The sequence below is a fragment of the Branchiostoma belcheri genome, unplaced genomic scaffold, assembly GCF_001625305.1.
Source record: "Branchiostoma belcheri isolate BF01 breed outbred unplaced genomic scaffold, Haploidv18h27 scaffold3, whole genome shotgun sequence".
NCBI classification, from domain to species: Eukaryota; Metazoa; Chordata; class Leptocardii; order Amphioxiformes; family Branchiostomatidae; genus Branchiostoma; species Branchiostoma belcheri.
This window is the reverse complement of record NW_017803909.1, coordinates 839,673-865,890: the sequence shown is the minus strand read 5'-3', so window position 1 is coordinate 865,890 and position 26,218 is coordinate 839,673. Positions and strand designations below refer to the sequence as shown.

Below are 26,218 nucleotides of genomic sequence, written 5' to 3'. Positions count from 1 at the left end.
GAGTCTCAGTAAACCATTATCTCCAACTCCAAGCAGATGTTTGGTATGCATTTTCGCTCTCCTTGCACGTCTTGTAGATTTCAAAGTGTTAGGCCTGTACTTCATAGGTTGTCATTTACGAATAGGACAATTCATGCAGCCACATGCATGCAGGCAACGCTGTTGGGTAGTTACGACCTATAATTTATCCATCCATGGTCCGATGGAATCATAGCCTGAGTTTATTACTAGGGCCTATTAGTACTATGCTGGTAAATGATATTGACCGTGTTTACCAATCTGCATTTTCATATCATATATGACATATATGGTTATGATTTATATCAATGTTTTCGATATTGTGACTTTTTTTCTTCGGTTGCCATAGGTGTTTGTGCATAGTTGAGTGTGTGTTCTTGTGATTGGTGTACACTCTTTCCATGTATTTACTAGTACTTTATATGATAGTAAGATGAACGAATAGAAGAGCTACCCCAGTCAGTACCACAAAGTCGATTGAAGATTGACCACTGCTTTATTTCACTGTATACTTAGGATAACATTGAAGACATAACAATGCAACATTACAAATGGATCCCAATGGGCATTCTTGGAACAACCGCACGGGGGACAACCACCAAATCGACAAAGAAGACTTGAATCCCGATTCTGCTATTTCAAAGTATACATCAGATTTCAATCTCGAAATCTGCATGATGTTCGTTGTCATGGTTTGCGCTCTAGTGAGACCGTTGTTTCACCATAATTGCAATCGGTTCCGGATGAGTTGTGACCGGCCGCAAACGCACCTCTTCGCAAGTTAAAGTTAAATATTCTGTAAGCACACAATTGTCATGGAACTTTAGCAATATCCTAGTTAGATAGGGCTATGATCGTTCGATCTACCTATCTAGACCATAAGATACGTACGTAGGATAACTTAACTTCTATTACATGTACTATATTCAATGGTTGGCACCAATATGTCTGTCCTCGTCGTTAGTCATCCTCAGCGTTTTCTAGCAGCATGATGCTTTTTCTAGAGGCTATACTACTAGACTATCACAGACTGGTGTAGCCCATACCTAGCCAGTTTTATACATTTGATGTGTAGTGATGGCGCAGTAAAAAATTCATGTCGGCATATGTCCTAGGTGCAACTTTCATAAGGTGTTGGACATGTAGATCGATATCATTAGCTACCTTCACACTCATTGGCAAAAACATGTAGTCGTAGCGACGCATGTTCAGACTTAGGATTTGTTCTAACTTACATCATATGCTCTCAGGTTTTGCTTGTTTTCTTTGCCGTTTTGGGCCTTTTTCGTTTGGCTGTGCCATTGCCATTGGTCGATTGTTTGTCGCGAGTAGTTGCTGTCAGGTCTGTCAGCGAATGTCTCCTTTGCGATGAGAAACTTTTGCCCGGCATAACTTTTTCCCGTCCCCCTGGGGTGCGCCTTCCCGTGGGGGGTCGTGCAGCAGTCTTGTCATGTTTGTGTGCATCATTTGATTTTGACTTGCTACCATACGTGTGCTCGCGGATTGGTTTGCTGGGAACAGACGACTGCCCTCTACTGAAGGTTGTATTGCTGGATTTGGGTCGACCTAGGACGGCGTTGTTCTCATTTATCACAGTAGCATTCGATCTCTGTTTGGAATGGCAAGGTGTGCAAGATTTGGGCCTGGTGATCCGTGATGGGGACCCTTTGTTGTCCTCCTCTCTCGGTGGCTGCCGTTGGTGGCTGTCGTAGCAATGTTCTTTACAAGTCCCTGTGCAGTATCGTTGGCGACAGTGGATACAGAGCCGCCCTGACGGCACCCTTTTCTGGACGCAGTTCCCCGCACACATCGGCTGTACACAGTCGGGGTGGCAGGGTTTGCCCTGCCCGGCTTTAGGCTTCGCTAACGCCGCAGTACGTTCCCTACTGGCGCCCGACCTTGACGCTGCGCGGGAAGAAGGCCGGCTTTTTTCCATCTCCCATTGTATCGTCTGCAACTGGAGCCGCTCAAACTCCATCAACCGCTCAATTATATCCAGGTACTGTCCTTTGGGTTTGACTCTGACAGCGTCTTTCCAGTTCTTGTTGGACAACAGGGCCAGTTCCTGCAGGTCCCACTCATTGAACGGTTTAGGCAAGAAGTCCGGGAAGGGAAACACACCTGACTCGCCCTCTTTGCTATCATCACTATCATAATCATCAAAGAACCGCTCGATGTCCTCCAATTCTACACTATCTGGCTTGAGTTGAAGATCTGGGATGTCTTTAGGAATCGTGTTGTCCTCGCTACGCTGTTTTTCTGTCTCGGAATAGTCCGTGTCGTAGTCGGAGCTGTTATCATTACTGGAGGCCAGAGCAAGCCTGCTAGGGTCTTTCAGAGGCCGGTTGCTGCCTGCTGTTGCCTGTATAGCGAGGTCGGCTATCTGTTCGTTATAATCGCCCGGGTAGACCGAGGAATGGCCGCTGCCCGGGCGGGGCGACCAGGACGACGACGGCGGGCGGAAGGGTCCTCGTCTTCTCGATGCGTAGGGTGACCGGGTAGGGCGTGGCAATCTGGAACACAAAGTACAATCAATACCTGAGTTATGACACGTACTCTTAACCCTACACACCGTGATCGGTAATAAATTTACAGTAGCGGCTGCAGAAATAACCTCATAGAAAACAGGCCAGCGATTCCGCATGCAGTGTTAACCACACCCACAGAGTGCGAGGAGCCGCGACAGTGGAGTATGTTTCCCCACACCTGTACCTTCATTTCCCACCTGTCATTGTGGTAGGACTTACATTTTCGTAACCTGTAGTTCGACAGGAGGAGGGTGTCGAACGTGCTTTATCTCCACCCGCTTCCTAAGACGTGTTCTGAATTGTAACGGAGTGAGTGAGTGAATGAGTGAGTGAATGAGTGAATGAGTGAGTGAATGAGTGCATGAGTAATTGGAGGTAAATGTTGTTTGATGTATACATAACGGTTTTATGACGTCTGCCTGCTCTGTATTTTCTGATTGACACTAGCCACGCATCTCCACGATACAACAGACGGCGGAAATCATAAATTCTTAATCATAATCCCGACTGCCGGTTTCATCAGTACCTTAATTTCCTGCTTAATCAAGTAGGTTAAGTTCCGTGGCATTAAAATCGTCGTCTGTTTGCTTAGCAGCTTGCGCAATTCGTGATCACAATTACAATTTCACGCTGTCACGATCCACAGGAGTTACCATAGATCTATTTATGGTTAGTTGCTCGTTTCTATACTATCTTATCCTGTTTACTAGTTAAAAACTTGGTAAATAGCTTCAAGCTTTTGTGTCGTACAAATACATTGTAGTAAATCACTTAGCTAGAATCAGATGGCCAAAATAGATTTCGGGATCAAATCTATATAAGCAAAGCGCGTGAAATTCCATACAAACGACCCAGAAATGGAATTTGGAGAGGGGAAAGGAAAACGGAAAGGACTGGGTTACTTGTAAATATTGCTGGACAACATGTCAAAGCCTCTGACGTTTCAAACTGTAATCCGATGATGCCCGATCTTGAAGGCATCGCCAGTCCTCCTCAGATCATGGGAGAGAATCATTTTCTAAAAAATTTTACGTATTAGGACCGTTATAGCTTATACCGTCTGTAGACCACTTAGTACAGGACTGAAGCGTAGTGCTGGTATTTAGAAAATGTAACTGTTCTGAACATACGAACGGAAAGCAAAACTGGCATATTTTCTACGAAAAGAGAGCCCAAACCACTGTTGTATGGATTCCCTGCACGTTGATGGTTAACAGCGCTTACCGGTTACTACTTTTGTCCTGCTTCTGGAAGGGAGGCGACACCACCATCATGGCGTCATGGACGTGTTCGAAGGCGTCGGGCACCACCTCGGGTCTGTTCGGCGTCGGCGTTCGGAAGGCCCGCATGCTGAGGCTGGAGGGAGTCGGCGGCCTGGCCAGGCGGTGCTGGTCCCCACCTCGGCTTCCCTGTCGTTCAATTAGAGACAGACGATCAACTACTAACTACACAGTCTGTAAACATCTCATTCTCACGGCAATGGAGTGCATCGTCTCCTAAATACTCATTTCACGATCCAGCGAACATGCACAGATCCATCCGGACAAACGGCTTCAACGTGAATGTTTTCTCCGAGAAAAGCTTTTATTACAAATCAGGGCACAAGGTCCCGTCGTAACGGAATTTCTCATTTCCGTTGTGTATACATACAAGTTAACTTTGGACTCAAATCTACCTGGATACTATTACGCTTGGTACATAATAACTTGGAGAGCCAACGATTTATAATAATGAAGCTTTGGTTGGATAGCGCTGATGCTATGCCAGTCCATATGACAATTAGATCACCCCAAACGACGACGTAATTATGTGGGAGAGTTCGAAGGGAAAGTTTATATTACGTTTATTTACTCAAGACAAACTTTCACTAATACCGGTCGATATGAGCATGGGGCGTACACAGGGGATCAAAGAATGCCATGTAACTAGTACAGTAAGCATGTTGAAAACATAGCGTCAACAGAACTTTGTTGACACCTCTTAACCGTTTTCCTCCTGTGGACCTGTTCACTCATCGAACGTACGCATGTTATTCACTGGAGATCAGCACGAAGAAGGTTAAAAGTGGCCGTGAAATTAGACATCCACACAACCAAACGATATGCACAACAAATTTTAATAATCAGTCCTCAGTTATTTGGAAACGTTGCTAGCGTAACTAGTGCTAAGTTCTTAAGAAAACATCAATTTCAGTAAACTTCATTTGTAGGCTGTCATCTGTACGCGATGTGATTATACCACATGGTTGAACTGTTATGTCGTTAATTATGGCCGTCCTACCTTTGTGCTGCTAGCTACAGTATTGCCCATCTCTCGATGACAGTACCGTATGTCTACTACTGTCACACACCATGTATGAATTATACATGAAAGACACTTTAGTCCCCATTGTGGCGGACACAAAAGCAATCATGGAGGCGTCCTCCCATGAACTCCCGAAGTGTGCTTGGCAGGCCAGCATTTAGAAAAGCTTATCAATTGTTAATATGTCAGTTTAAAATGTTGACAAGGCCCCGCAAACACAGTTAAATGGAGAGGAAAAACCCTCGTCTGAACAGAAGAATTTATTCCAAACTGTCAGGAAACGGCGTTGTAGCTGAGGATCACGAGAAGTCTACATCTTTTTATGCAAGAAATTGATTTCCCTTACTGTTAGGACTGGTGGTATAAAATGATATACTCGTAAGTAGACATGTACATCCTGAGCACATTCTGGAAGCACCATGTAAGCCTTGTTTTTAAGAAGGAGTGATTTAAGGTTAGAGGTGCTGTATTTCGTTCTTGTTGCCATGTATTATTTCCCTCCTTGTTTATGTTCATCTGGGAAAAGTTCCTGACATAAAGCAATAAATGAAAATAAAATTGAATTGAAGTGCGGGATTTTCCGTGTAAGTACAATGTATGATAAAGTAGTTTTGACGTTACTCCGAGGACACGCCTGTAGATCTGACCTTTCCCACAGGGAAAATGGCACTGTAGACCAAGGACGGTCAATCATGAGGATGCCGTGACTTGTAACATGGGCAATCTATCTTTTGTGGACATATGGCTTAGGAGCTAAATGTTCAAAGTACAAAGCGAGGTTCACATCACCAAATGTGATATATGGTATCCTGCAATTAATATTTTCTGCCAGTGGTTGGGAAGATAAATAGGTCTTAAAAGTTTAATAACATGGGCAAAAGTAAAAGATTAACTGGGTGCGACGTTCATTGCGCTACTTTAATACTGCCGTACTTGAAGATCTGCACCTGGTTTGATGAAACATGCATTTGAAACTAAGATCTATAATCCACATTTACAGCTACTATTTGTGAAGTGACCATGCTGCTTCATCGTGAATAAGAAAGCCGATTGTACTTGTTCATAATGAAATCATTTCGGCCAGAGACGATCTATGGTAGCACTAGATGTTGAATTTTAGCTCGAATCTTGATTTGTAAGGGAAGTGTATTTGCACAGTTCAATTATAGTCTTTCGAGACTGACTGACAAAGAGAGAGAGGGGGGGGGAGAGTTGAGTTGAGTTGAGTAACAGGCTACGGGAAGCATGATGCATATGCGGCTCCAGATGTCTTACTGAGGAATGATTGCGGCCGGTCAGCTTTTAGAATATGGGTTACCTTGTTGTGGGTTTGGCAACAGATGTAGATATGCAGTGATCATGAGCTCCCAACTTCTTACATATTGTGGTACTCGTACATTACTGTCATAGAGCGGTGGGAGCACCGTCCTGATCCCATGTGATCCCATGACATTGCACGTCCTTGCGTTTCAGCCACAACACTGGTACTCCATTGTAATCGGAGCTTACAAAACAGTACAGAACAATTGTAAAATCTATAGAGCCTCTCCCAGAAGTGGTTTCTAAACAAAATCGCCAAACACGCCCACGGTTGAAGGATCCATCGATCGGCTGTCGTCTCAGTACAAAGCGCGCCGTACTGGTGCGCGGGCACAGAGTGCTGGGTATTTGCCCAACTCTCCTTTCATCTCAGTCCCCAACACTCTCTTTAATCACGTTTAGAGAGAACGTTGTGAGGTAGGAATGTGTTGTAAAGCGGTTTTAAACAGGCGTTTGGTACTGGTTTATCTGATCAAACAAAGACAGCCGTGTCTAAGCCGGGCCGGTAGAGAGCTCTTATCGACCGCAGGCTGTCATGAGACTGAACGTGACCGTGTGGACTTTGCGGATGTGACATACTTATCGAAATATTACACCCAAACCACAGAACGCACGGTTGGTGCTGAGATAGATGGCTACTCAGTAGAATAATAGTTATCTGAACGATATAACAATTCAATCTGTCCCAACGTATCCAAAAGAGGCCGTAGGTTTTAAAGTAGTACAACGAAGGGATCAATATCTGACAACAACCAAACAGAATAGTTGATATCCACCCTAGATGTAACCATAAAGTTTAAAATGGCGCTCTATACCAATGGCCAGACTCTTGGAAATGTTCACGGTCACAATTATTTTTTTATTTATTTATACTGTCACATTCACATTCCAGTGTTACACACATGATATCTGGTAATGTTTTACCCGAAACAAGTCCGTTGGTCTCAGAAATTCTAGTCATGGACTTTGCGTCCTACTCGTACATGCGTGACAACAATAATGGCCATGAAAAATGTTATGGGAAAAATCAGTGGACCACTTGAAAATTGTTCTTGACTTTTGAATGGTCCGAGGTCTTGAGTTTCCCAGTCATATCCCCGTGGGAATATCTTGCAGTTGTGTATTCTTTACCCAATTTGGGCTTTTCAGAACACACTTGGGAATTTGTGAGATTTCAGCCTTCTTTCTAAATGTCAGGTAAGATCAAGTGCTTAAAGCTGACATTTGGGGATCCAGACGGTTAGTGAGTGACTTACCCGCTTGCCGTGCCTGCTCCTGCCGCCGATGCTGAGCTGCACCTCCCGCACCTGCTCCGACAGTCTCCGCAGCGTCTCCTGTCCGGGAAGAGGCAGGCGGTAGTACCAAAAACGGACCGGCGACGTCGGCCGTGTGTTTTGCGTCTTCAACATTCTAAACATCTGCCGCATGGTCTAACGGTCTAACCTCCCCTGTAAATCACTGCATCGCCAAGACCGCTAGGTAGAACAACTGGCTAGATCCATGAACAATGAAGTTGTTCTGCCCTGAACCGATACACTCCAGGTAACGCCCGTGTACGCGTTTTCGTAGTTAGACTAATAATGTATATACTGTAAACGACAAAGGATTGTTTTCCCATCCCGACGCCAGTGCTTAACACACACTTTTAGAGGCAGCGGAGGGAAACGCCGGCTGAACCAATACCATAGCCGCACGCCCTCACTGATTGCCGTGTTACCGTAAATGTTGCTTGGAAATTACATGGAGGAACATGACGCCGCCGTGTTTCCGCGTGAGTGTGGGTCAAGCACGACGCCTGGGGGAATAGCAGGGATGTATGGGACGACAAACATTCATTTAGACATTGGCACCAAGCAAACAACGTCTCGCAAAGGGCAGGTATACATGTATATAACAAACATGTTAAACTCACCTGGGTGATTTTATACAGGGAAGGGTCTGAAAGGTAAACAGAACAGGTGTGATCAGTATATATACAACCGTCACAGGTCTCAATATTAACACAAGTGACACCTCATATATACTAGTATGTGTAAGGTATGTATTATTCATTTTGTACAAGTATAACTGCTATAAATTGAGCTGTTGTTAAGCGTGGGGAATCAATCACGGTCACCCAGATTAATAACGATCGGTTCAACGTTCACGTTCACAAATGTTAGTTTGGTATCAAACAAAATAAACTGAACCAACTAACAGATGGGACGTCCTGGTTAACCGTTATCCTCTAAAGTAAACTGACAATGCCTTGCGGAGCTCCTATTTCTAAAGTCGGTTTTGTTTTTCGGATAAATTTACCCCGGCCGAGTGTTGCATTATGCCTGTTTCTGGGTTCAGTGAAAATTTATAACGACTGAGGTAAGTACGTGTTCTCCAGCCGAGAGGCTATTGTTCCAAAATTCCAAAGTGGTCACGGTATGAGCTGTGTAGTTTCGGGCGAGAATTTGAAAAGACGCCTGTATCTAATCAACTCAACCTTACGCGAAGGTAACTACCAGGAGGAGTATCGAAAACCGTCCTTCTTTGTTGTAGGTAATCATATTTCGTGGCAAGCAAATTGCACACTGCACAACGCTTCATCCACTAAGACCTGGCCTCTACCAGGCTTCGGGAGGCAGCCGGAAAGAGCAGAAATTGGCCAAATAGAGAGATGATATGCCGGGGAGTTGGTCCGCTGGAGAATAAAGTTTGCAGCTGTTTGCCGCACCCCAGGCCTTTTAGGGGTCGCTACGATCAAACGGTGTAAAAGTAATCGGGTGCGGCAAACTGTATTCTCCAGCGGACCAACTCCCCTGACATACTTGAGTATTACCTCTCTATTTGGCCAATTTCTAAATTTTCTAGCCGCCTCCCGAAGCCTGGTAGAGGCTTAAACCAGCTCTAAGCGTTATAATAAGGTGGCACAAGGTCAACCAAAGGCCTCCATCTACTCAATATTATTTAACAAGTCATAAAGATACCAACATACTTTTGCAACCATAGTAATCGCTTTTGTCATCTGATATGCTCTACAACGTTCCTATCGAAACAGCTTTATGTACTGTTGGTATAGCTAAATGATCATTGACCCGCTCCGCCCAACGTTTCTTTTGAATAAAGCCAATATCCTCTGCAGAGTTTGCTCGGTGTATGAGTGGCTACGTTTGTATATCTTTGTCAAGAATCGTGCGTCATTTATGGGGGCTGTTACAGTATATTGAACGCAGCAGTAAATACGTGTAACAAAAGAGGGGATATGTCTTGTTGACGGAACCCACACGTACCAAATCCGTCGTCGTCGGAGTCCTGATCCAGGGGCGAGGTCTTTCTGGTCCACGCCTGCCACGACAGGGTGTTCTGAAAGAAACACAACGCCATTTACCACACGGAGAAAGACTAGTTACAAAGTGTGTGTAAATGTTATGACATCGATGTTATCGGTTACTAGGAAAAAGGTTATCAGTGACGGGATTTTTTGAGGGACTGTCGATTAGGTCATTGGTTACTTTGGTATTTGCGTCAAGGACGTTCTTTGAAACACACTAACCGTTTGAACTAAAGGCAAGGCAAACAGATCCGCACTTTCAGCAAATACATGTTGTAACTGCCCGAAGCCAATTTTCCACTTGGAAATTCTAAACACTGCAGCAGATTGCCTGCGTAATTAACTTACGTAACAATCAGAGCGGATCCAGAATACTCGGGAGTTCACCGCTCCCACACCCAGGTCGGTTAGATGTAGGCAGGGGAGGTCTGACACATTCAAACCCCATCCTAACAGACAACGATCTTCGTGTTTCACTGACAATATCTGAGGACAATTATGGAGTAACCCGATGCACACAGCGAAAGACCTCTGTGTGTTTTGGTATACAAACTTAAGGGGGCACTTAGGCCCTGCTTTAAGGTTGGTATTTACCCTAAAAGACCCCTCTCTCGGCTGAATCATGTTTAAGAAAATTATCCACAATAGGGTGGACGATACATTGTATTTCCCCATGGAATTCAGTAGGTCAGCTATCCGACAAATTCTACACCCTATTTTAGACAATTTTTCTGCATGAATATATGTAGTCTCATTTAGTCTATGTATTTTTGTGTTGGAGACTACTATATGTATTTTACTATCATCCCTTAAGCTTGGTTTTACTAAAATAATTACTTGCCAATGAATAAAATACACACGGCACACCTCTTCCGGGGAACGCAAACCACCTGTTCTACAACCCAAAAATACTACAAGGATGGGGGAGGGGGAAGGGGGTTCTTGGAAGGATCAATTTAGTACAATTAAGAGTCTTTAATGATAATTGTACCGGGCAGACAGGTTTTCACATAACCGTCTGCGCCTGAAATCTCCCGGCGCTACACCGTGCTAACTGACCCCGATGTCCGCCCACCCGTACAGGTGCCGTACCTGGTCCAGGTCCCACGTCGGCCGTGTGGTCTGCCGGGCCGCCCGCTGCTCCAGCCGGGCGGGAGGCTTCCAGTCCGCCGCCGCCGACTTCGGTCTCTTGACATGCCTGTAAACAGAATTAGGAAGAGACATCTTCACGACTGCCGTGTGAAATCCTCACAAAGCTCATCGTGACCTTTCGCTCAATAGAAAAAGAATAGCTCGCCAAGACAAATGGATAATAAATGGGAGAACAGATCGCGATATAAATCATTTACACACCCTTGGAAGCCTTTCTTGTTGGCCCTCGGATGGGGGGCAGGCCAGTTTTGACTGTAAACTGTGGTCAGCAGGTCAGTCGACTCCGGCCACTGTGTGTCCACCGCCATTTTCGACTTGCGGCGGGATCAGGTGTCGGCATGTAGAATGGATTCCGCCGGTGTGAATGCGCCTCCCTACAATGGGAAGGTGTTGTCAGTAACCAAGCACCCGACACAAAGGTCATGTTGGCTCAGCCAGTCAACAGTTGCCGGGCGGTTTGCGTTCTCGCTCTTGATTGGTCCTTAGGGACAGAATGCCTCAAGCACGGGCGTCCTAACGAGCTGTAAGCGTTTGTTTCAGAAGCCGTGACCCATAGGAAACGAGAAAAACTTCCTTCTTCTCCGTCATTTAGCCTTTTCATCGTTATCTAAAACATAAATCTATTGAAACCACCACAAACGTTTCGGGAAACCACCTGTTTGAATCCCAGGCTACCTATGGGGTAACTATGCCGCCTTGTCCCCAGTGCGTGCAGCTATAAAAACTAATCGACGTGAAGTTCAAGAGGTACAGCCAAGGAAAACACCAGGACAATGTCGACTCTATTATGAGGCTTACACACAATGCTACTGTAGTTGGGAAAATAAACATGGCCCAACCCACCTGCTATGATAACAATCGTGCTTCTACCATGTCTCCAAAACCTCTGAAACACACGGTAGAGCCTCTTCATCCGGAGTGGTGCTCATTAGCGTTTTTATCTTGTGAAGTTGAGTGAAACATGATCTGGGTCTTGCTCCAGGCGATAACGCACTCAAATGAATTGGGATTTAATCCTAGCCAAAGGCAGCATTCCGTTACCAAGGGTTACGTCAGGAAATATTGACCAGCTCTGTTACCACTGAAAAGAGATTATTAGTATGCTTTATCAGTGTTTGTTAGTTGGGTTTGTGAACAGGCTAACACTCACTATTTTCTTTCTTATCAGGTCTGGAATATTGGAACAGGTGATTAGATTTTCAGAAAAATCTATATCTAGTACAATTTCCAGCATTTTGAGATGTGACCAATTTGTCTGCACTCTCTGGATGATGTCTGGCTTAGAATACTAGTACATCAGTGCATCTATTCTTTTACTTTCTGTCTACTACACCATGTTACTGATATATCTCTAACATACTATTGACCTGTCTCAGTATTGTTACTGCACACAGTTGACACACAGTTCCGTGGTCATACAAAGTTCAAAATGCTAGGTTGCAGTATGGAAAATTATCCAAGTATTAACATGGTAAACTTATATGACAACAGCTTCAGAGATGTAAATGAAAAACAATATCACAACCTATATTAATATATTCTGTATTTATTCATATCCAGTAAGTGAAGCATTGCAGGCTTTTGCAAGCAAACTTCCATGATAACATGACAGGATTTTACCTTTTGTACACATCTCTGCAGGTAACCTATATCCATCCTCCTTCGCAGGGCTAAAATCCTCCGGTTCCTTCGGGTTTCGAAGGAACCGGAGGATTTTAGCCCTGCGAAGGAGGATGCCTATATCATGGTATGCATCACACTGCAGCAAATTTCCTATATAACAACATGTCCTATGTAACAACATAGCTATCTTGGTGTCTATGGAACAGGAATTACTCTCAACATTCTCAACATTTACATATTTGTTATCTGTCAAATTTACACACAAAAAAATGAAAAGTCAAAAGATAATTTTATACAAGGATGGACCAGGAAAAGGGAAACAATAAGTGGTTTTGAGAAGAATGTAATGGATTCTAAAAAATAACAACACCCAAACCATCATCAATTCATAATGGCTCAAAGTTCCACAAAAAAGGATATATTCTGCACAGCAAATTAGGCTCAAAAGATACTCTATACACTGAAGTGATCATGATTTTCCTGCTTGTTATAGGAAATGTAGTCCTTTATCATTCATGACTAAGTACCTGCAGCTTTTTCACCTTTGTTTCAAAGCACATGTCGCAGCAGTACCTTTCAAATCTGAGCACACATGTAGCTCTTGCTAGTGGCTATCAACATTGTAGTTATACTCGACTAGCAACTAGTGGGAAGACATCCTTGTACATAGGTCAGTTATAACTTCTGGAGTGGTACCAGCTGAACATAAGGCCACACTGACGTAACTTTATTGATGACATCATCTGAAGACCCTCAAACTAGTGCCCCCCCCCCACTAAAATGCTGCTAAACCACAGGAATGCAAAGCTGGTACTGTGGATTTGTGGTAGTTACTAGTACATAGCTACTTTTACGACAAGCTAGCACATGCTGGCCTTTTGCTGGCCCGTTCTTGAGTTCCTTGGAGCTTTGGCAGCCTGGGTGTCATCCTCTGTGGTCACCGCCGGCTCCCTAGCTACCATAGCCAGAGCCTTGGAGGAGGTGATTTGTTTTTTTGAGAACAGGCAGATATCATCCATAAAATTAAATCGGTGTGGCCTAACTGGTGTTGTAAATCATCCTGGAATTTGTGGGGAGCTAGTCTAGTAGCGTGTGTAGTTGTGTAGGATGTTACTGGTGGCCTGCATGACCTCTGTGCTGGTGTCGTACTCCTGGGTGGTGTACTGTTGTGTCAGGGTGGCCTGCTGCTGCTGCAGGGAGCCGTCCTGCTGCATCAGTCCTGCCTGCTGCTGCTGCTGCAGGGTCTGCTGCGGGAGTCCTGCAAAACAACCAACAAAGTTTACTTTTGGCAAAATACTATGACAGTAATGACATGTGGATTTTATTATACAGATGACATCCTCTGGGAACCCCAAAACTGATGCGTGTGAAAAAAAAGTTTGGGAAACAATAATACAATTTAGGGGGGAACAGATAAAAAATCATGCACGTGCAAATGTCATCCATATAATCAAATCAACATGGTCTAAAGGGCAAAAGAAAACAGGAAGGACAACTTCTATTAAGATATAAGTTACACGGACATGGAACAGTTTTGTACAAGATGAGTAGTCAAAAGCTGAACCAACAAATAAACCAAACCACAACATTACTGTTAGTTGTAGTGTGGCCCACCTTGCTGCTGGTAGTGTTGTTGGTGCACCTGTTGGTGCATGGTGGAGGTGGTAGGCTGCTGGGCCAGACTGGTGCTGGGAGCGGTCACCATGTGCTGCTGACTCATCAACTGCTGCAGACCCTCACCTGGACAACATAAACAACAAACATCAACAACATGGGAGAAAACACAGTGTTATCATACAAACTGTAGTCCTTTCTATCAGGTTTAATAGGAATATGATATATGGATGTATTCAAGGTTATTTGTACTTCAACCCTATGAGATGAATTGTATGATGCACCTACAAATCTTATTTTCATGACGATATTTCTGTAAGTCATAAATTGGAGTTCCTACTTCTTCTCAAAGTTACAACGTACAGCAATATCGTCATGAAAATAAAATTTGCAGGGGCATCAAAACCCTCTAACGTAAGTGCATCATATGACATATGTCACTGGAGCTTAAGGAGGATAAATGTAGTAAACACAAGTGTAGGAACAGTAGTTGTTCCATTTCATTGTTTCACTAGAAGCACCAAACTCAAAGTTAAATGGCTCCTACCTTCCTGTGGATGAGACGTGGTCAGGATGACATGGTGGATGATCTCGGCTGTACTGACCACCTCCTGATGACCCAGGGTCATGGTGTCCTGAGTGGCCATACTGGGAGTGGACATGGCCTGCTGTGTGGTGTACACCACCTGGTGGGGCAGGGATGTGCTGGCCTCTGAGATGGCCTACATCGGTGCAGATACAAACAGGAAACTCTTCAACATACAGATGCCAGAAAACGAGTTGTGCACCAAATTTTTTCTGTGATATTCAGATATACTCATAGGTTTACATATGCAAAAATGTATACATCTAAGTGTCAGAAAAATAAAATCTTTTAATAAGGTGCACCAAAATTTTTTCTGTGCACCCAATTTTTTAGGTTGGGTGAACCAGTGAACCTATTCCCAAAAATGAATTTCAAGCCCTGTAGGTACCTGCAGCAAGCTTGCTTCCTGTATAGATGAGTGTGTAGGCTGGGGGGACTGCTGAGGCTTCTGTGTGTTGTGTATCCTCTCCATGTGGAACTTCAGGTGGCAGTTACGGTTGAAGCGCTGCCCACAAGCCTCGCAGGTGAAGGGCTTCTCGTTCGTATGCGTCATCTGGTGCCGCTTCAGGTCCTTCTTGTTCTTGGAGGCAAAGGAACACTGGTCACACTTGTGTGGGCGTAAAGCAGAATGCTCCTGCATGTGCTCCTTCAGAGCCAGCCAGTCCAGTGTGGAGAAATCACAGTCCACACACTTGAACCCCTGTCCACCACTGTGGGCTTTCTTGTGGATTTCCAGTTCACTCCGCCCACTGAATGACAGCGAGCACTGCTTGCAGGTGAACTTCTTTGGAGTGGAAGACCCCTGACTGTCCTCCTCACTGACATACTCGGTGTACTCGTGCCCTCCCTGTACGGCATACTGTTGGGAGATGGGAACTCCCATGGCATACTGGGTGCCTTTGTCTGTGGAGGAGTCTCCGGCCGTCACCACTACCGTGTGGGACACCTCTGTGGGATCTCCTGCATACATCTGCTGCTGGGACACCACAGGGCCTTCAGCGTAGGGGTTCAGAGCGACATGCGTCACCTCCATCTCCCGCGCCCCTGCCACGTTGGCGGGCTGGAGCCTGTACTCGTAGTTGCCGATGTTCTCGCTTGGGTCCATGTGGATCGTAACAACCTTCCTGGTCTCGCCCTCCCCCTCCTGTAGAGGGAGTTGAATGGCGCTGATGTTGGAGTCTCGAGCGGTGCTCATGTTTAGGAGCAGATCAAGGGCTGACTCGGCAACACTCTCTGCTGACTCTGCTCCTGTAGCCTCATAGATTGTGGTTGTGCCAGACTGAGACAGTTTGGCCGTGGCCACCTCCGGACCTGCGCCTGTATCCTCTGTGATCTCCACGATGGTGGCTTCACCGGCGCCCACCACCTGCAGGGCCGTGACGGCATCCTGAACCGCCTGTGCCTGGCTGTGCACCTGAATCTGTTCGTACTGCTGCTGCTGGATCTGCTGCAGCTGCTGCTGTTGCTGCTGCAGGAGCTGCTGTTCCTGCTGCTGCTGGAGCTGCTGCTGTTGCTGCTGCTGCATGAGCTGGTGCTGTTGCTGTCTCTCCTGCTGGACCTGTTTACATAAAGTATCATTAATCATCACCTACAAGTATCCTATAAGCAATGAAACAACTCATCATTCACATCTTTATCCAAAAGACAATGCAACACAACAGCCTAAGTAATTAAGGATTGATGGCCAAGAAAACTATATGAAGTACTAACCAATTGCTGCAGCTGTTTATGTAGTTCAATGCCCAGCCTCTTCTTGGGTACGTCCTTCCCGAATAGCTCCAAGTATTTCTCAGGGTGTTGTCCCTTCACGTGTAGCTTCAGGTTACGCTGGTGCTGAGTGGAGAACTGGCAGATGGTACACTGAAAGGGTTTGGCCCCAGTGTGCTTGGCTTCATGAGCAACCAGGAATTCTTCTTTTGCAGAGGCATATTTACCTGTAAAACAAAGACTATCTTCAGTACTTTTACGTAAGTGAAATTCAGTACAAAATTAACATTGCAAAATGACAGTGAATATGTTGCTTCCCCTGGTGAAAATAAACAATACATGTATATTAATACATGTACAATATTAGTATGCAAAGATCATGATTCAAAGATGCAAAGATCATCTTACAGAAGCTGCACTTGAAAGGCTTCTCATCATTGTGGGCCATCTGGTGGTTCAACAGCACCCTCTTGTTGTCACAGGTATAACTGCAGAGCTCACAGACGTACTTCCCATCTACACGGGCATGGATGTGGGTCAACAGGTGCATCTTGAAGGTAAACCTGAGATAAACAAGTGAGAAGTTATGGTTCAACTGGGAGAGGAGACAATTCACAGTCTTCACGGCAGTAGAATTTCATTGTCAGAGGAAAATGGACATGTTCAAGTGGCAAGAGAGGGAGAGAGGCAAAATAGAAATGATTTGATAATGGTTATGAAGTATATGTACTGAAGTGACACGAACATACAACGTGAACATAAAAGTACATTACAAAAGTCACTGTCAGCTGCAGAAATTACAATAATTCATCAGCAACAACAGCTATAAGAATGTTGTGTCCACAAACCTTTTCTTAAAGGACTTGCCACACTTGTCACACATGTGAGGCTTCTCGGCACTGTGGGTCTTCATGTGCTGCGTCAGCCTCTTCTGCATGGTGTAGGTCCTCCCACACACCGGGCAGGCGAAGGACGACAGCTTGGGCTGCTGGTTGTGCTCCTTCACGTGCTCCATGTACGGCTTCTTCAGGGTGAACATCATGGTGCAGATCTCACAGGTGTAGGGCTTACGGTCTGCCTTCCGGCGGTGGGTCTCGATGTGACTCTTCAGGTGAATGTCACGTTTGAAGGCCTTTCCACACTGTTCACAGATAAACGGACGGTCTGGAGCGGGAGGGAGTGGAGAGAAGAATCAGGACAATGATACCATATGGCAGCATTAGAAATCTGTCATAAACGGCTGAATTTTCTAAATCACAATGTCTGAATGGAGACAAATCAAGAGACAAATGACGATTGGTCTGACTGAGACAAAGACGTATACTAATTTGGTTTGTCAAATGCAGTTCAACTTTGGAAAAGTTCAGTTGATTCACAACCAAGAACAGTTAGCCTGGGAGCCATCTGTTTTTGTACACGAAAAAAAAAAAATTAGGGGGGTAAATTATTGCAAGGAGGTTGGTTATTGCAAGGAGCCCTGTTGCAAAACAGATGGCACCCAGGCTAAAAGACGAGTTGTTATTATTATCACCATGATCAATACCTGTAGTATGTGAGGATTGGTGACGGGTGACATCCTTCTTGTACACACTGCTGTAGTTACACTTGTCACACTTGTAGGGCTTGGACTGCCCATTGTGGTGGAACTGATGTTCCTTTAGAGATGACCATCTAGGAACAGGGCCAAAAAAGATAAATACCAGACATTGAAACTACCTGTAAGTCTGCATCTTAAGCTTACTCTCAGGTAAAATCAAGGTGTCTTTAAGGATACCTAGGCTACAAACCTAGCTCTATGCGGTTAACATGTTCCTACTGCTCAACAGAAAATTCAGCATTGGATAATTCTACAGAAGTTGGAAGATTGGTAACTACACATAGAAACTGTACGTGCAAGTACAGACATATGCACACATATGAGTTGAAAAAACTACTAACATACACCATTAAAGTTCTTTCTGAGGAATGTTTGTACCTACCTGGTACAGCTGTAGGGCAGTCGGGACACTTGAAACTGTTGGTACTGACACCATCATGACACTTCTGGTGGAAGTTCAAGTCTGTGACTGTGGGGAAGCGCATACCGCAGCTGCGACACCTGTGGTCGGAAGAGCAACAAATATTTCCATCCACAACTGGCATAATGATACAACTCATAACTTCAAATTCTATGAAACATATTATATTGTAACAAAATCACCCTTGCAAGGTTGCATGATCCTGATCATGACCTGATGGTATCGCAACTCAGGATCACTACTGCAACTGTTGCTATGCATGCCAGTGTGAGTAGTGGTACTACCAGTACAACATACAATAACATTAGTCCTTGTAAAAGTTCAAAGTACGTTGTGTGTAGTGTATGTTGAAATGCTGACTTACCTGTGAGGCCTCATCAGCTTACGAACTCTGTAGCCTTTCTTCATTTTCCGGATCCACTTGGCTTTCAGCTTTGCCACCCTCCTCCTCCTGACAGGAGATGGGGAAACCTCAACCGTTGCATCTGATTTTCCCTCCTTTTCCTCCTCTGCTGTCGATGCTTTCTTTGGCTGGGATTCGTCTGAAGTACTGGGCTGGACTTCAGGACTTTCTGTGCCATTTGTAATACTGGAAGAAGCTGTAGCCTCTGTCTCTGCACCCTTTTCTATGGATTCCACTGGTTTTGGTGCCACATCCTCAGTCCTGGCAAGCTTGGCTGCTCTGCGTGTCAGTGGAGCACTCCTTTTGAACCTCTGCTTGGGCGGGATTCCTCTGTCCCCCTCCATTAGCATTTCCTCTGGAGGTTTGATCACTATCGGCCTCTCAGGTTCATAGTCACTGTCTTCATCATTGTCATCCACGGCACCATCATCTGGTAGACTTTCATCATCACTTGCCTTAGCGTCTTCTTTTTCCTTCTCTTGTTCTTCAGCCTTGTCTTCACCTTTGTTGTTGTCGTCCTTTGCCTCTCCACCCTTCTGGATCTGGTTGTGGTGGATGTGCATGTGCCTGGTCATGTTTGCCTTCATCATGGTGTCAAACTTACAGAGTCTGCAGCGGTACATCTCCACTAACACAACATCAATGTAGTCCTTGAAGTAGTTGAAATCTTTCTTCTCCACCACAGGATACTTCCTGGGCCTGCCCCGACGAGATTTCTTGGGCGGGACAACTTCTACAGGGGTCGACACACTTTCTGTGACCACTGCGCTCGGAGGAGGCATGTTATCATCAGCGGGCAGTGCTGTGGTGATTTCTCCTGTGATGACCTGGTTGTTTGTCATCATGGCGGCCTCTAGGGCGTTGACCCTAGAGAGGGCCTCATGAACAATGTCTCCAGTTTGTAGCTCCCCATCTGCACCGATCAGCTGTCCATCCACGGTGTAGATGATGGTGGTGGTCTCACCTCCAGCACTTTCTTGGATCACTTGTTGCACATGTTGATCCATGGTGACCCACTGGAAATGGTGGGAAGACATTGGTTGTCATTTGGAGTCATCGCTGATCACATATGGGCTTATCTGTTACATTCCTTATGAGCTTGACACAAACCTTCCAAAATCTTGCTTTAGACCTTAAGTACAAATATCTCCATTTCATGGAGGTTTACCATCAATTTCAAACCTCCTTGGCATCCTTGCTGATACATACAATATTTTTAGCTTCAATCTAAGAAAAATGTCATAGTGTCCAACAAGAACAATCTGGTGAAACATATGGAACCCAAATCAAATGACCAAAAAAGTTTGTATATGTGTAATATAAAGTACATGTACATGATTGTGTAATAAATTTGCATGACATTGAGAAAGGTCATCTCAAATCTTTGGAAGCATTGAATCCTTTTTGGTATGTGGTACTATAGTTAAACATACGTCTGGATTATCAATATACCACATCATCATCCATGCAAAACTTTACAACCACATTATGTTATGGCAGGTTTATAACGATTTAGGCTGTGTAGTGAACGTGTAAAGTCAAAGGATATAACGTTACTAAGGTGAGCATACTAAGTAACATACATGTCTGTGTACTCTGTATGAAAGTATTTTAAGTATTTCAGATGTTTTGAACCCATCCCAGTGTTTGTCTGACGTTATTGTGTTTTCTAAAATTTGTAAAAGACCGCCAAACGGCCTTCCCAAAGTTTCCCACCGAGGGGCTTCGAGAGGGGCCATACACCGGCCGTGAGGCCCTGTGGCTGTCCTTGCCACCAAAGACAACCACGGACACCAATTATTTAGCACGATAAATCACAAATTTCTGTACTCAAAAGTATTCCGCATGTATCTAATTGGCAGGATTTTGTCATCACAGTCGTTATATAGCATCTAGTACACACCTCAGACGTCCTTGCACAGCTTTGAGCAGGAACTGGGGAAAATTTGCAAGATGGCCGCCCTTCTGTGTCGTCGTCGTTTTGGGCAGGCACTTCTCAAGCCTTCGTATTTTCCTAATTTCGCAATAATGCGACCCAAAAACTCATATTCAACACTATAATTAACAACCCAGTATACATACCTGTGGTTTACGTGGAGTTTGGAAGGTACTGACGCTATATTTTGACCAGGATTAAGCGAAATTGTGATGAACAAAAGGCACACTACCCCAATCTCTCAGTGCCTGTTAGTTCTTCACGACAAATATTCTCACGCAATCTCGCGAGAACTGATATCCAAGATGGCTGCCGTCGAAGGTATGATTGATGGAATTTGACGAAAAGCAGATTTTTGTGCCGTATTATTAGATTTGTTTGGGGGATAAGTAGTTTTCTGTATCAACAGCCAAATCTGAGAAGACGTGTTAGTCATTTTGAATTGACCAGGTTATCAATTATTGACGTGGGGAGGAGAGAATTGTGGGCCAAATGTCGCGCCGGTTTGAGGTCTTTCTGACAGAGAAGTGCTAGCTTGTAGGTCGTGCGACAGACCGACATTGCTGTCATATTTTGGTTTTCACTCACTGGTAGACGTTGCGTAATGGCAAGGACTCAAGTTTGCATGGATCAAAATGGTTGGTGACATGCCACTGCTGCCCTGTAGAATGTGAGAACTACAGTTGCAATGAATCTGAACAAAGTTCAGTCGTGTCTTGTTCAACTTAAAAAAATATTACTTTTGATACTTTTCTATGTTGGAACAGCATGTAGGTTGGGTTTAAGTGCATGAGTCATCTTTCTGACGTATATGGTACTGCTTCTTTTTTTCTGAAGTACAGCTAACTCTTTTTTAGCTTTCCAAATTAGCCATGATAGGTGATGTCAAAATAAAAAAAAAGTGTGGTATTTTGGAAATACCAAAAAGTGTTACCAACAGACCAAGATTCAACAAATATTTGTAAATGGACCTGATGTACTTCAAACAAAATATATAGATGAAAATATTGCCACTATACTATCAACTGATAAAACAAGAGATACTCCGCACCACATGTTAGTGTTTTGTTAATGTATATGGAATTAATGTCTAAAGTCTAAGTCTAAAACCAGAAGTTTAAGAGGTGGGTTCTATCATACATGCCATATTTAAGGTGGTAGGTCAGTGTTTTCTACTAGTATGTGTTGGTCAATTTTCATACAAAGATCATGGCAGTTTTTGGCACAAAGAATATTGTATTTGAGATATGTAATTTGACAATGATATATTTGTTATGTCTCTGCTCAGACTCTCAAGAGGGTGAGGACTACTTGCTGGTGCCCCACAGCCACTGTACCCAGTGTTACAGGCGCAGCTGTTTCATCAAGCCAGAGTTGGATGTTGCCTGTGAGATGCAGGCATGCCCGGTTGACTGTGGTGCTCGCTTTCATGCATGCAAGCTGACAGAACACAGACTCATCTGCCCCAATGAAAAGGCTGCATGCATCAATGCTGTCAATGGCTGTCCAAAGTGGCTGCCTCGAGGACAGCATGCCAAACATCTGGCCCACTGTCCAGCTAGTGTTGTGCGCTGCACCATGGAGTGGAATCGCTGGCCAGTGTTTTCTGTGGAGAGACAGTCCCACGTCCCCATTGTCAAAGCGGATGCTCAGGTGTACAAGGACCAGTTGGACATTGCCCTGGCCCTAAGAGATCAAAGGATACTCATGGAGACCATGAAGGCATCCGACCGTGCAAGGCTGGCACTGATGAGCAGCATCATTCAACAGTCAGTATCAGATTCAGAGGCGTCCACACCTTCTGAAGAAATGCGCAGCTTTGTGAAGGAGGAGAACGCAAGTGCCGAGGGTTTAGCAAACTCAAGTGTGATGAATGGTTGGGAAAAGCAATCCCCTCCAATGCCTCCACCCTTTCCTGAGAGTGAAAGCTCCAAAAGTGCCTCCAGTAAACTGTATAAGGCTACACTACAGATGACTCAGAGCCTGTCAGCAGCTTTGGACACTCTGAATAATGCTGCTTCTGCAGGTAACAGACAAGAGAAGGTAGAGGAGGACACAGAGGAACTACAGGGTGCAGCTGCTGCCCCGGTACATGAAGACTTGTCTAATGGGGAGGTCAGTGGGAAGGAAAGGGAACCCAGTCCAGAGGAGGTGGCTGAGGAGCTACAAGATGTTGCTCAAAAGGTAGACTATTACACACAATTACTACATGATACACAAACAGCCGCAGCAGAAAAAGCTGCAGCAGAGGAGAGAGCCAACGAAAAGCCCAAAGCTGCTGGCAATAGTTGCGAAGAATCTCCCAGCACGGAAGAGGAGTCAGTAGAACTAGAAGAACATGAACCTGTGTTTTCATGCTGGTATGATCGACAGGGAGTTGCTCATCGTTCGGTCAGCATGTTCAGACCGCCCTCCACCTTTACCCCGAGTCATGTCTTAGACATGCGCTTCTTGGATCCCAAGACGCAGCAGTCCAAGTGTGTGGGTACGGAAGACTTGGGGCTGGACGATGAGATAGTTGGAACCAAAGCTGTGAGCAACTCTTTGAACTTCTCTGACAGTAAGGTGTCTGAGGATGACCTGAGTGTGTTGCTAGAGGCTTGGTTTGACATCTATCCCCTCAATGTTTACAGCAGGAAAGTGACTGAATCTAAAAGAGATGCTGCCGTACAGACTGTACAGATCCCTACTGCAGTGTTTGCCACGACTTCGCAGGTTGGGCCCATGGGATCAGCCCCAGCAGTAGACCACTCCAACACACTGGTTCTGGACCTAGTTCTCGAGTCCATAACAAGGTATCAGAACAAGCCACGCACCATGTACACATTCGTATGTGGACAGGAGTTCAGAAGAGATGAGTATCCATCCCACTTCCAGAATGTACACAATGACATACATGGCGGCTTGAATGGATGGATAGAACAGAGATGCCCCTTGCTATCTACGGCTGTACCCACTCCCGTCGAAGGCTGTATCCCCATAAGAAGAATGGGACAATTATCTTCCACCAGCATCTGGAAAGTTTTGGTATCAGGCCTCTCATAGATGAGAGTGTAATAGAGTCACCTGAGCAATCAGATACAGAGTCAGACGATACCAGCTGTGGGGTCGTCGGCAAGGTAGAAGCAGGAGACAGGAGGAAAAGGAAGGCAGGGAAGGACAGACTCAGCACTCTGCCATTTGAGATTCTACAGCACATAGCTCTGTGTCTGGATAGCTTCAGTCTGTGCAACTTCTCCATGGCCTCCAAGCTGACCAGAGAGGTAAAAACACAAGTCATTACTCTGTTTCCTTATGTCCACATGAAATGTTAGGATAACATCCATATCCTTTAGCTAAATAAGTGAAAAATGATTTGATTCTTTAAACCTGCACAATTCTTGAAAAATATTCCTGCTCTAATTCTGTGTTGTGGATGACTTGTACCTAAAACAAGATGTGCTTTTATAGATCTGTTCCATTGTGAGTACACTGTAAGGCAGCTGTTTACCTAATGCATTCCCCTCACAAGGGCAAACCCCATTAATGGCTGAGTGCCAGGGTGTTCTCATTCTAAAAACTTATCTAGCAACATCTCATTTTACAAAAACATCCAAATTTGCAAGGCAAAGAATTGTGTTGAATGAATAACGTTTCTGGCAAGCATGAAATATTATACACATTGTACCAGTATTTATGTGCAATTTTTCAACATAGTGATATGCACCATAATCACATTATTCTCCCAGAACTCCAGACCCAAAAGAGATTTTGATGTTGTTGCATGTACTTTTTTTTCTCTACATGACCAAATTTGAAGTATGCTTTTAGACCATTGATGTGTAAGAGACTGAGGAATGCTGGCATGAGAATAGTTGACTTAGGACATGTCTGGTGTTCAGTGAGTGGTGAAGACATACAGGAAATGTCTGTTTGACATGTTTAACCATGGATTGTGTGCTTTGGACCAGAAGAATGTTGTAAGACAGGAAGCTCAGCAGTTAAGTGGTAGATTCCAAATTCCATTTATAGCTCTCTGTATAATGTTAGGACTCTTACATGACTTGTGTGGGAGAATGAAGACATATGCAACAGTGGGGTTCAAGCACCACTATTAACTGACCCTGTCCAAAGAACCCAGACCTTTTGGCCTAGTGGTTAGCATGTTGCATTCATAAACTGGCTGCCTGAGTTCGGTGTGTGTTTGATTCCCGGTGTCCTGGAAGCCAGATTAAACCGTAGTACTCGCCTCTTGTTTCACATACATGTAGTAAGCTAAGGGTAGTCCAGATAAGGTTTCAGATGTGGTCTGTCTGTTGTAGGTTTGCTACAGCATCCTGGAGGACAGGGGCATAGTAGTGCAGCAGTGGGAAAAGAGGCGTTACAAGACCCTCTTCACATGGCAGATATCTCACCAGGTAGGCAGAATTGTCTTTATTTCAAAACCCTTAAGTAAAAACTGGCTATAGTCTTCCAGGGTTCATACAAAAATAGGAACATACATCTAACAGATGACATGGTAAAAGAACACACATATGTCACAAAGTGAAATTTACATTATATACAAACGGAAAGAGAAACTTCAAACACAAGCACAGCTACATGAACTGAAGTGCAAATTGTCACTAAATATTTGGTAATTTGACATCACAGAGTAATGTCATTTACTTAGTGTGTTGCAACAGTAAGTAATGCATTTATCACATGCTTCAGTTGGTGCATTCAAAGTACTGACATGCACAGACAACGCAAAATAAAGATGACTTAGAACAGTCAGTAGAAATACTACCTCTATCTATCTAAGTGTGTTGTGATTAGCAGGGTCAGCTTGTTCTCCTGTAAATGTTTACATGTTTTCCTAAGTAAAGCTATCCAAAAAGTCCAGAGTTAAGCTTTAGATAGGAAACTGATTGATTGGGCTTAGTATGTACCTAGCATTAGGCCTTGTATGCAGTGACGTTACCCATACCTAATGCCTTCCAGAAATGGTACTTCAGCACTGCCTTCACGCCCGTGAAGTCCTGGTACTACGAAGACTCCCCCTCCATGGCTGAACACCTAAGGAACTGCCCTTACAACATTAAGCATATACGTACAGAGCCATACCCAGTCATGAAGCTAGGCAAGCGGCAAGAAGGGCTGTTCTGGAAGAAACTGGCCCTGAGGAAGATGAGGGAGAGAGAGAGGGAGGCAAGACTGGAGGGGAAAGGGGATGTTGGTCAGCTCTGATTTTACCTAGAGTAGGAAAATATCCAAATCCAAGGTTGTTATTATGTTATTACACACGTTTATTCTAGCAAAGATGTCATATGTTCATATTATCAAACCTACCGGTATACTATGAAGATGTGACATTTATACTAGAATAAGGAGCCACCTTAGTTATATTCCCAATAATTCATGAAGTCTACTGATTTATCCAATCAATTACCAGGTGCTTTGAGTGGGCTTCATTTTTGGTAAAATCTCGTAGGATTACTTCATTGTAAAAGACTTCCCCAAAGCCGTCTTACAATTACTTTCTCTCACATATGCAATATGAGATTTCTGTGTTTAAGACCATGTGCAAAGTTTTGTCAGCTTTGTGATGTTGATTCTCTGACAACGTACTCTGATGTTTACTTTTTCTATGTGTATTCTATTCATAGCATAGATTATACCTGCACACTCCCTATTTGGGTATATCGTTTACCTTATGCAGTATTTCCTATGCTTATCGCTAGGTG

At 44.4% G+C, this 26,218-nt stretch overlaps 3 protein-coding genes across 4 annotated transcripts; 1 reads left to right on the top strand and 2 right to left on the bottom strand.

The window, feature by feature from the left end:
• Positions 1 to 512: 512 nt before the first annotated feature.
• Positions 513 to 11,484, bottom strand: LOC109473512. Of its 2 annotated transcripts, XM_019773390.1 has the most exons (8): positions 11,470 to 11,484; positions 10,828 to 11,000; positions 10,567 to 10,672; positions 9,434 to 9,506; positions 8,083 to 8,108; positions 7,427 to 7,504; positions 3,771 to 3,955; positions 513 to 2,531 (listed from the first exon to the last, which is right to left on the bottom strand). In XM_019773390.1, the coding sequence occupies exons 2-8, from the start codon at positions 10,932 to 10,934 to the stop codon at positions 1,265 to 1,267; spliced, it is 1,842 nt and encodes a 613-aa protein (XP_019628949.1). In that variant the 5' UTR covers positions 10,935 to 11,000; positions 11,470 to 11,484; the 3' UTR covers positions 513 to 1,264. The 2 variants fall into 2 exon arrangements, with proteins under 2 accessions (XP_019628949.1, XP_019628947.1); XM_019773388.1 differs by lacking the exon at positions 11,470 to 11,484 and having other exon boundaries at positions 10,828 to 11,028.
• A 1,724-nt stretch (positions 11,485 to 13,208) lies between these two features.
• On the bottom strand, positions 13,209 to 19,422 carry LOC109473315 (zinc finger protein 335-like). Its single transcript, XM_019773186.1, has 10 exons — positions 18,539 to 19,422; positions 18,132 to 18,254; positions 17,700 to 17,827; positions 17,005 to 17,320; positions 16,565 to 16,719; positions 16,160 to 16,383; positions 14,838 to 16,007; positions 14,411 to 14,585; positions 13,864 to 13,989; positions 13,209 to 13,507 (listed from the first exon to the last, which is right to left on the bottom strand). Exons 1-10 carry the CDS (start codon positions 19,420 to 19,422, stop codon positions 13,332 to 13,334), a joined length of 3,477 nt encoding a protein of 1,158 aa, XP_019628745.1. The 3' UTR covers positions 13,209 to 13,331.
• Positions 19,423 to 19,487: 65 nt separating this feature from the next.
• LOC109473511 (F-box only protein 30-like) lies at positions 19,488 to 26,144 on the top strand. Its single transcript, XM_019773387.1, is given in 6 exon segments — positions 19,488 to 19,593; positions 20,747 to 20,834; positions 21,802 to 23,445; positions 23,448 to 23,776; positions 24,815 to 24,910; positions 25,476 to 26,144. Coding segments are annotated over 6 exon segments (2,424 nt in total). The 5' UTR covers positions 19,488 to 19,572; the 3' UTR covers positions 25,722 to 26,144.
• Positions 26,145 to 26,218: the final 74 nt, after the last annotated feature.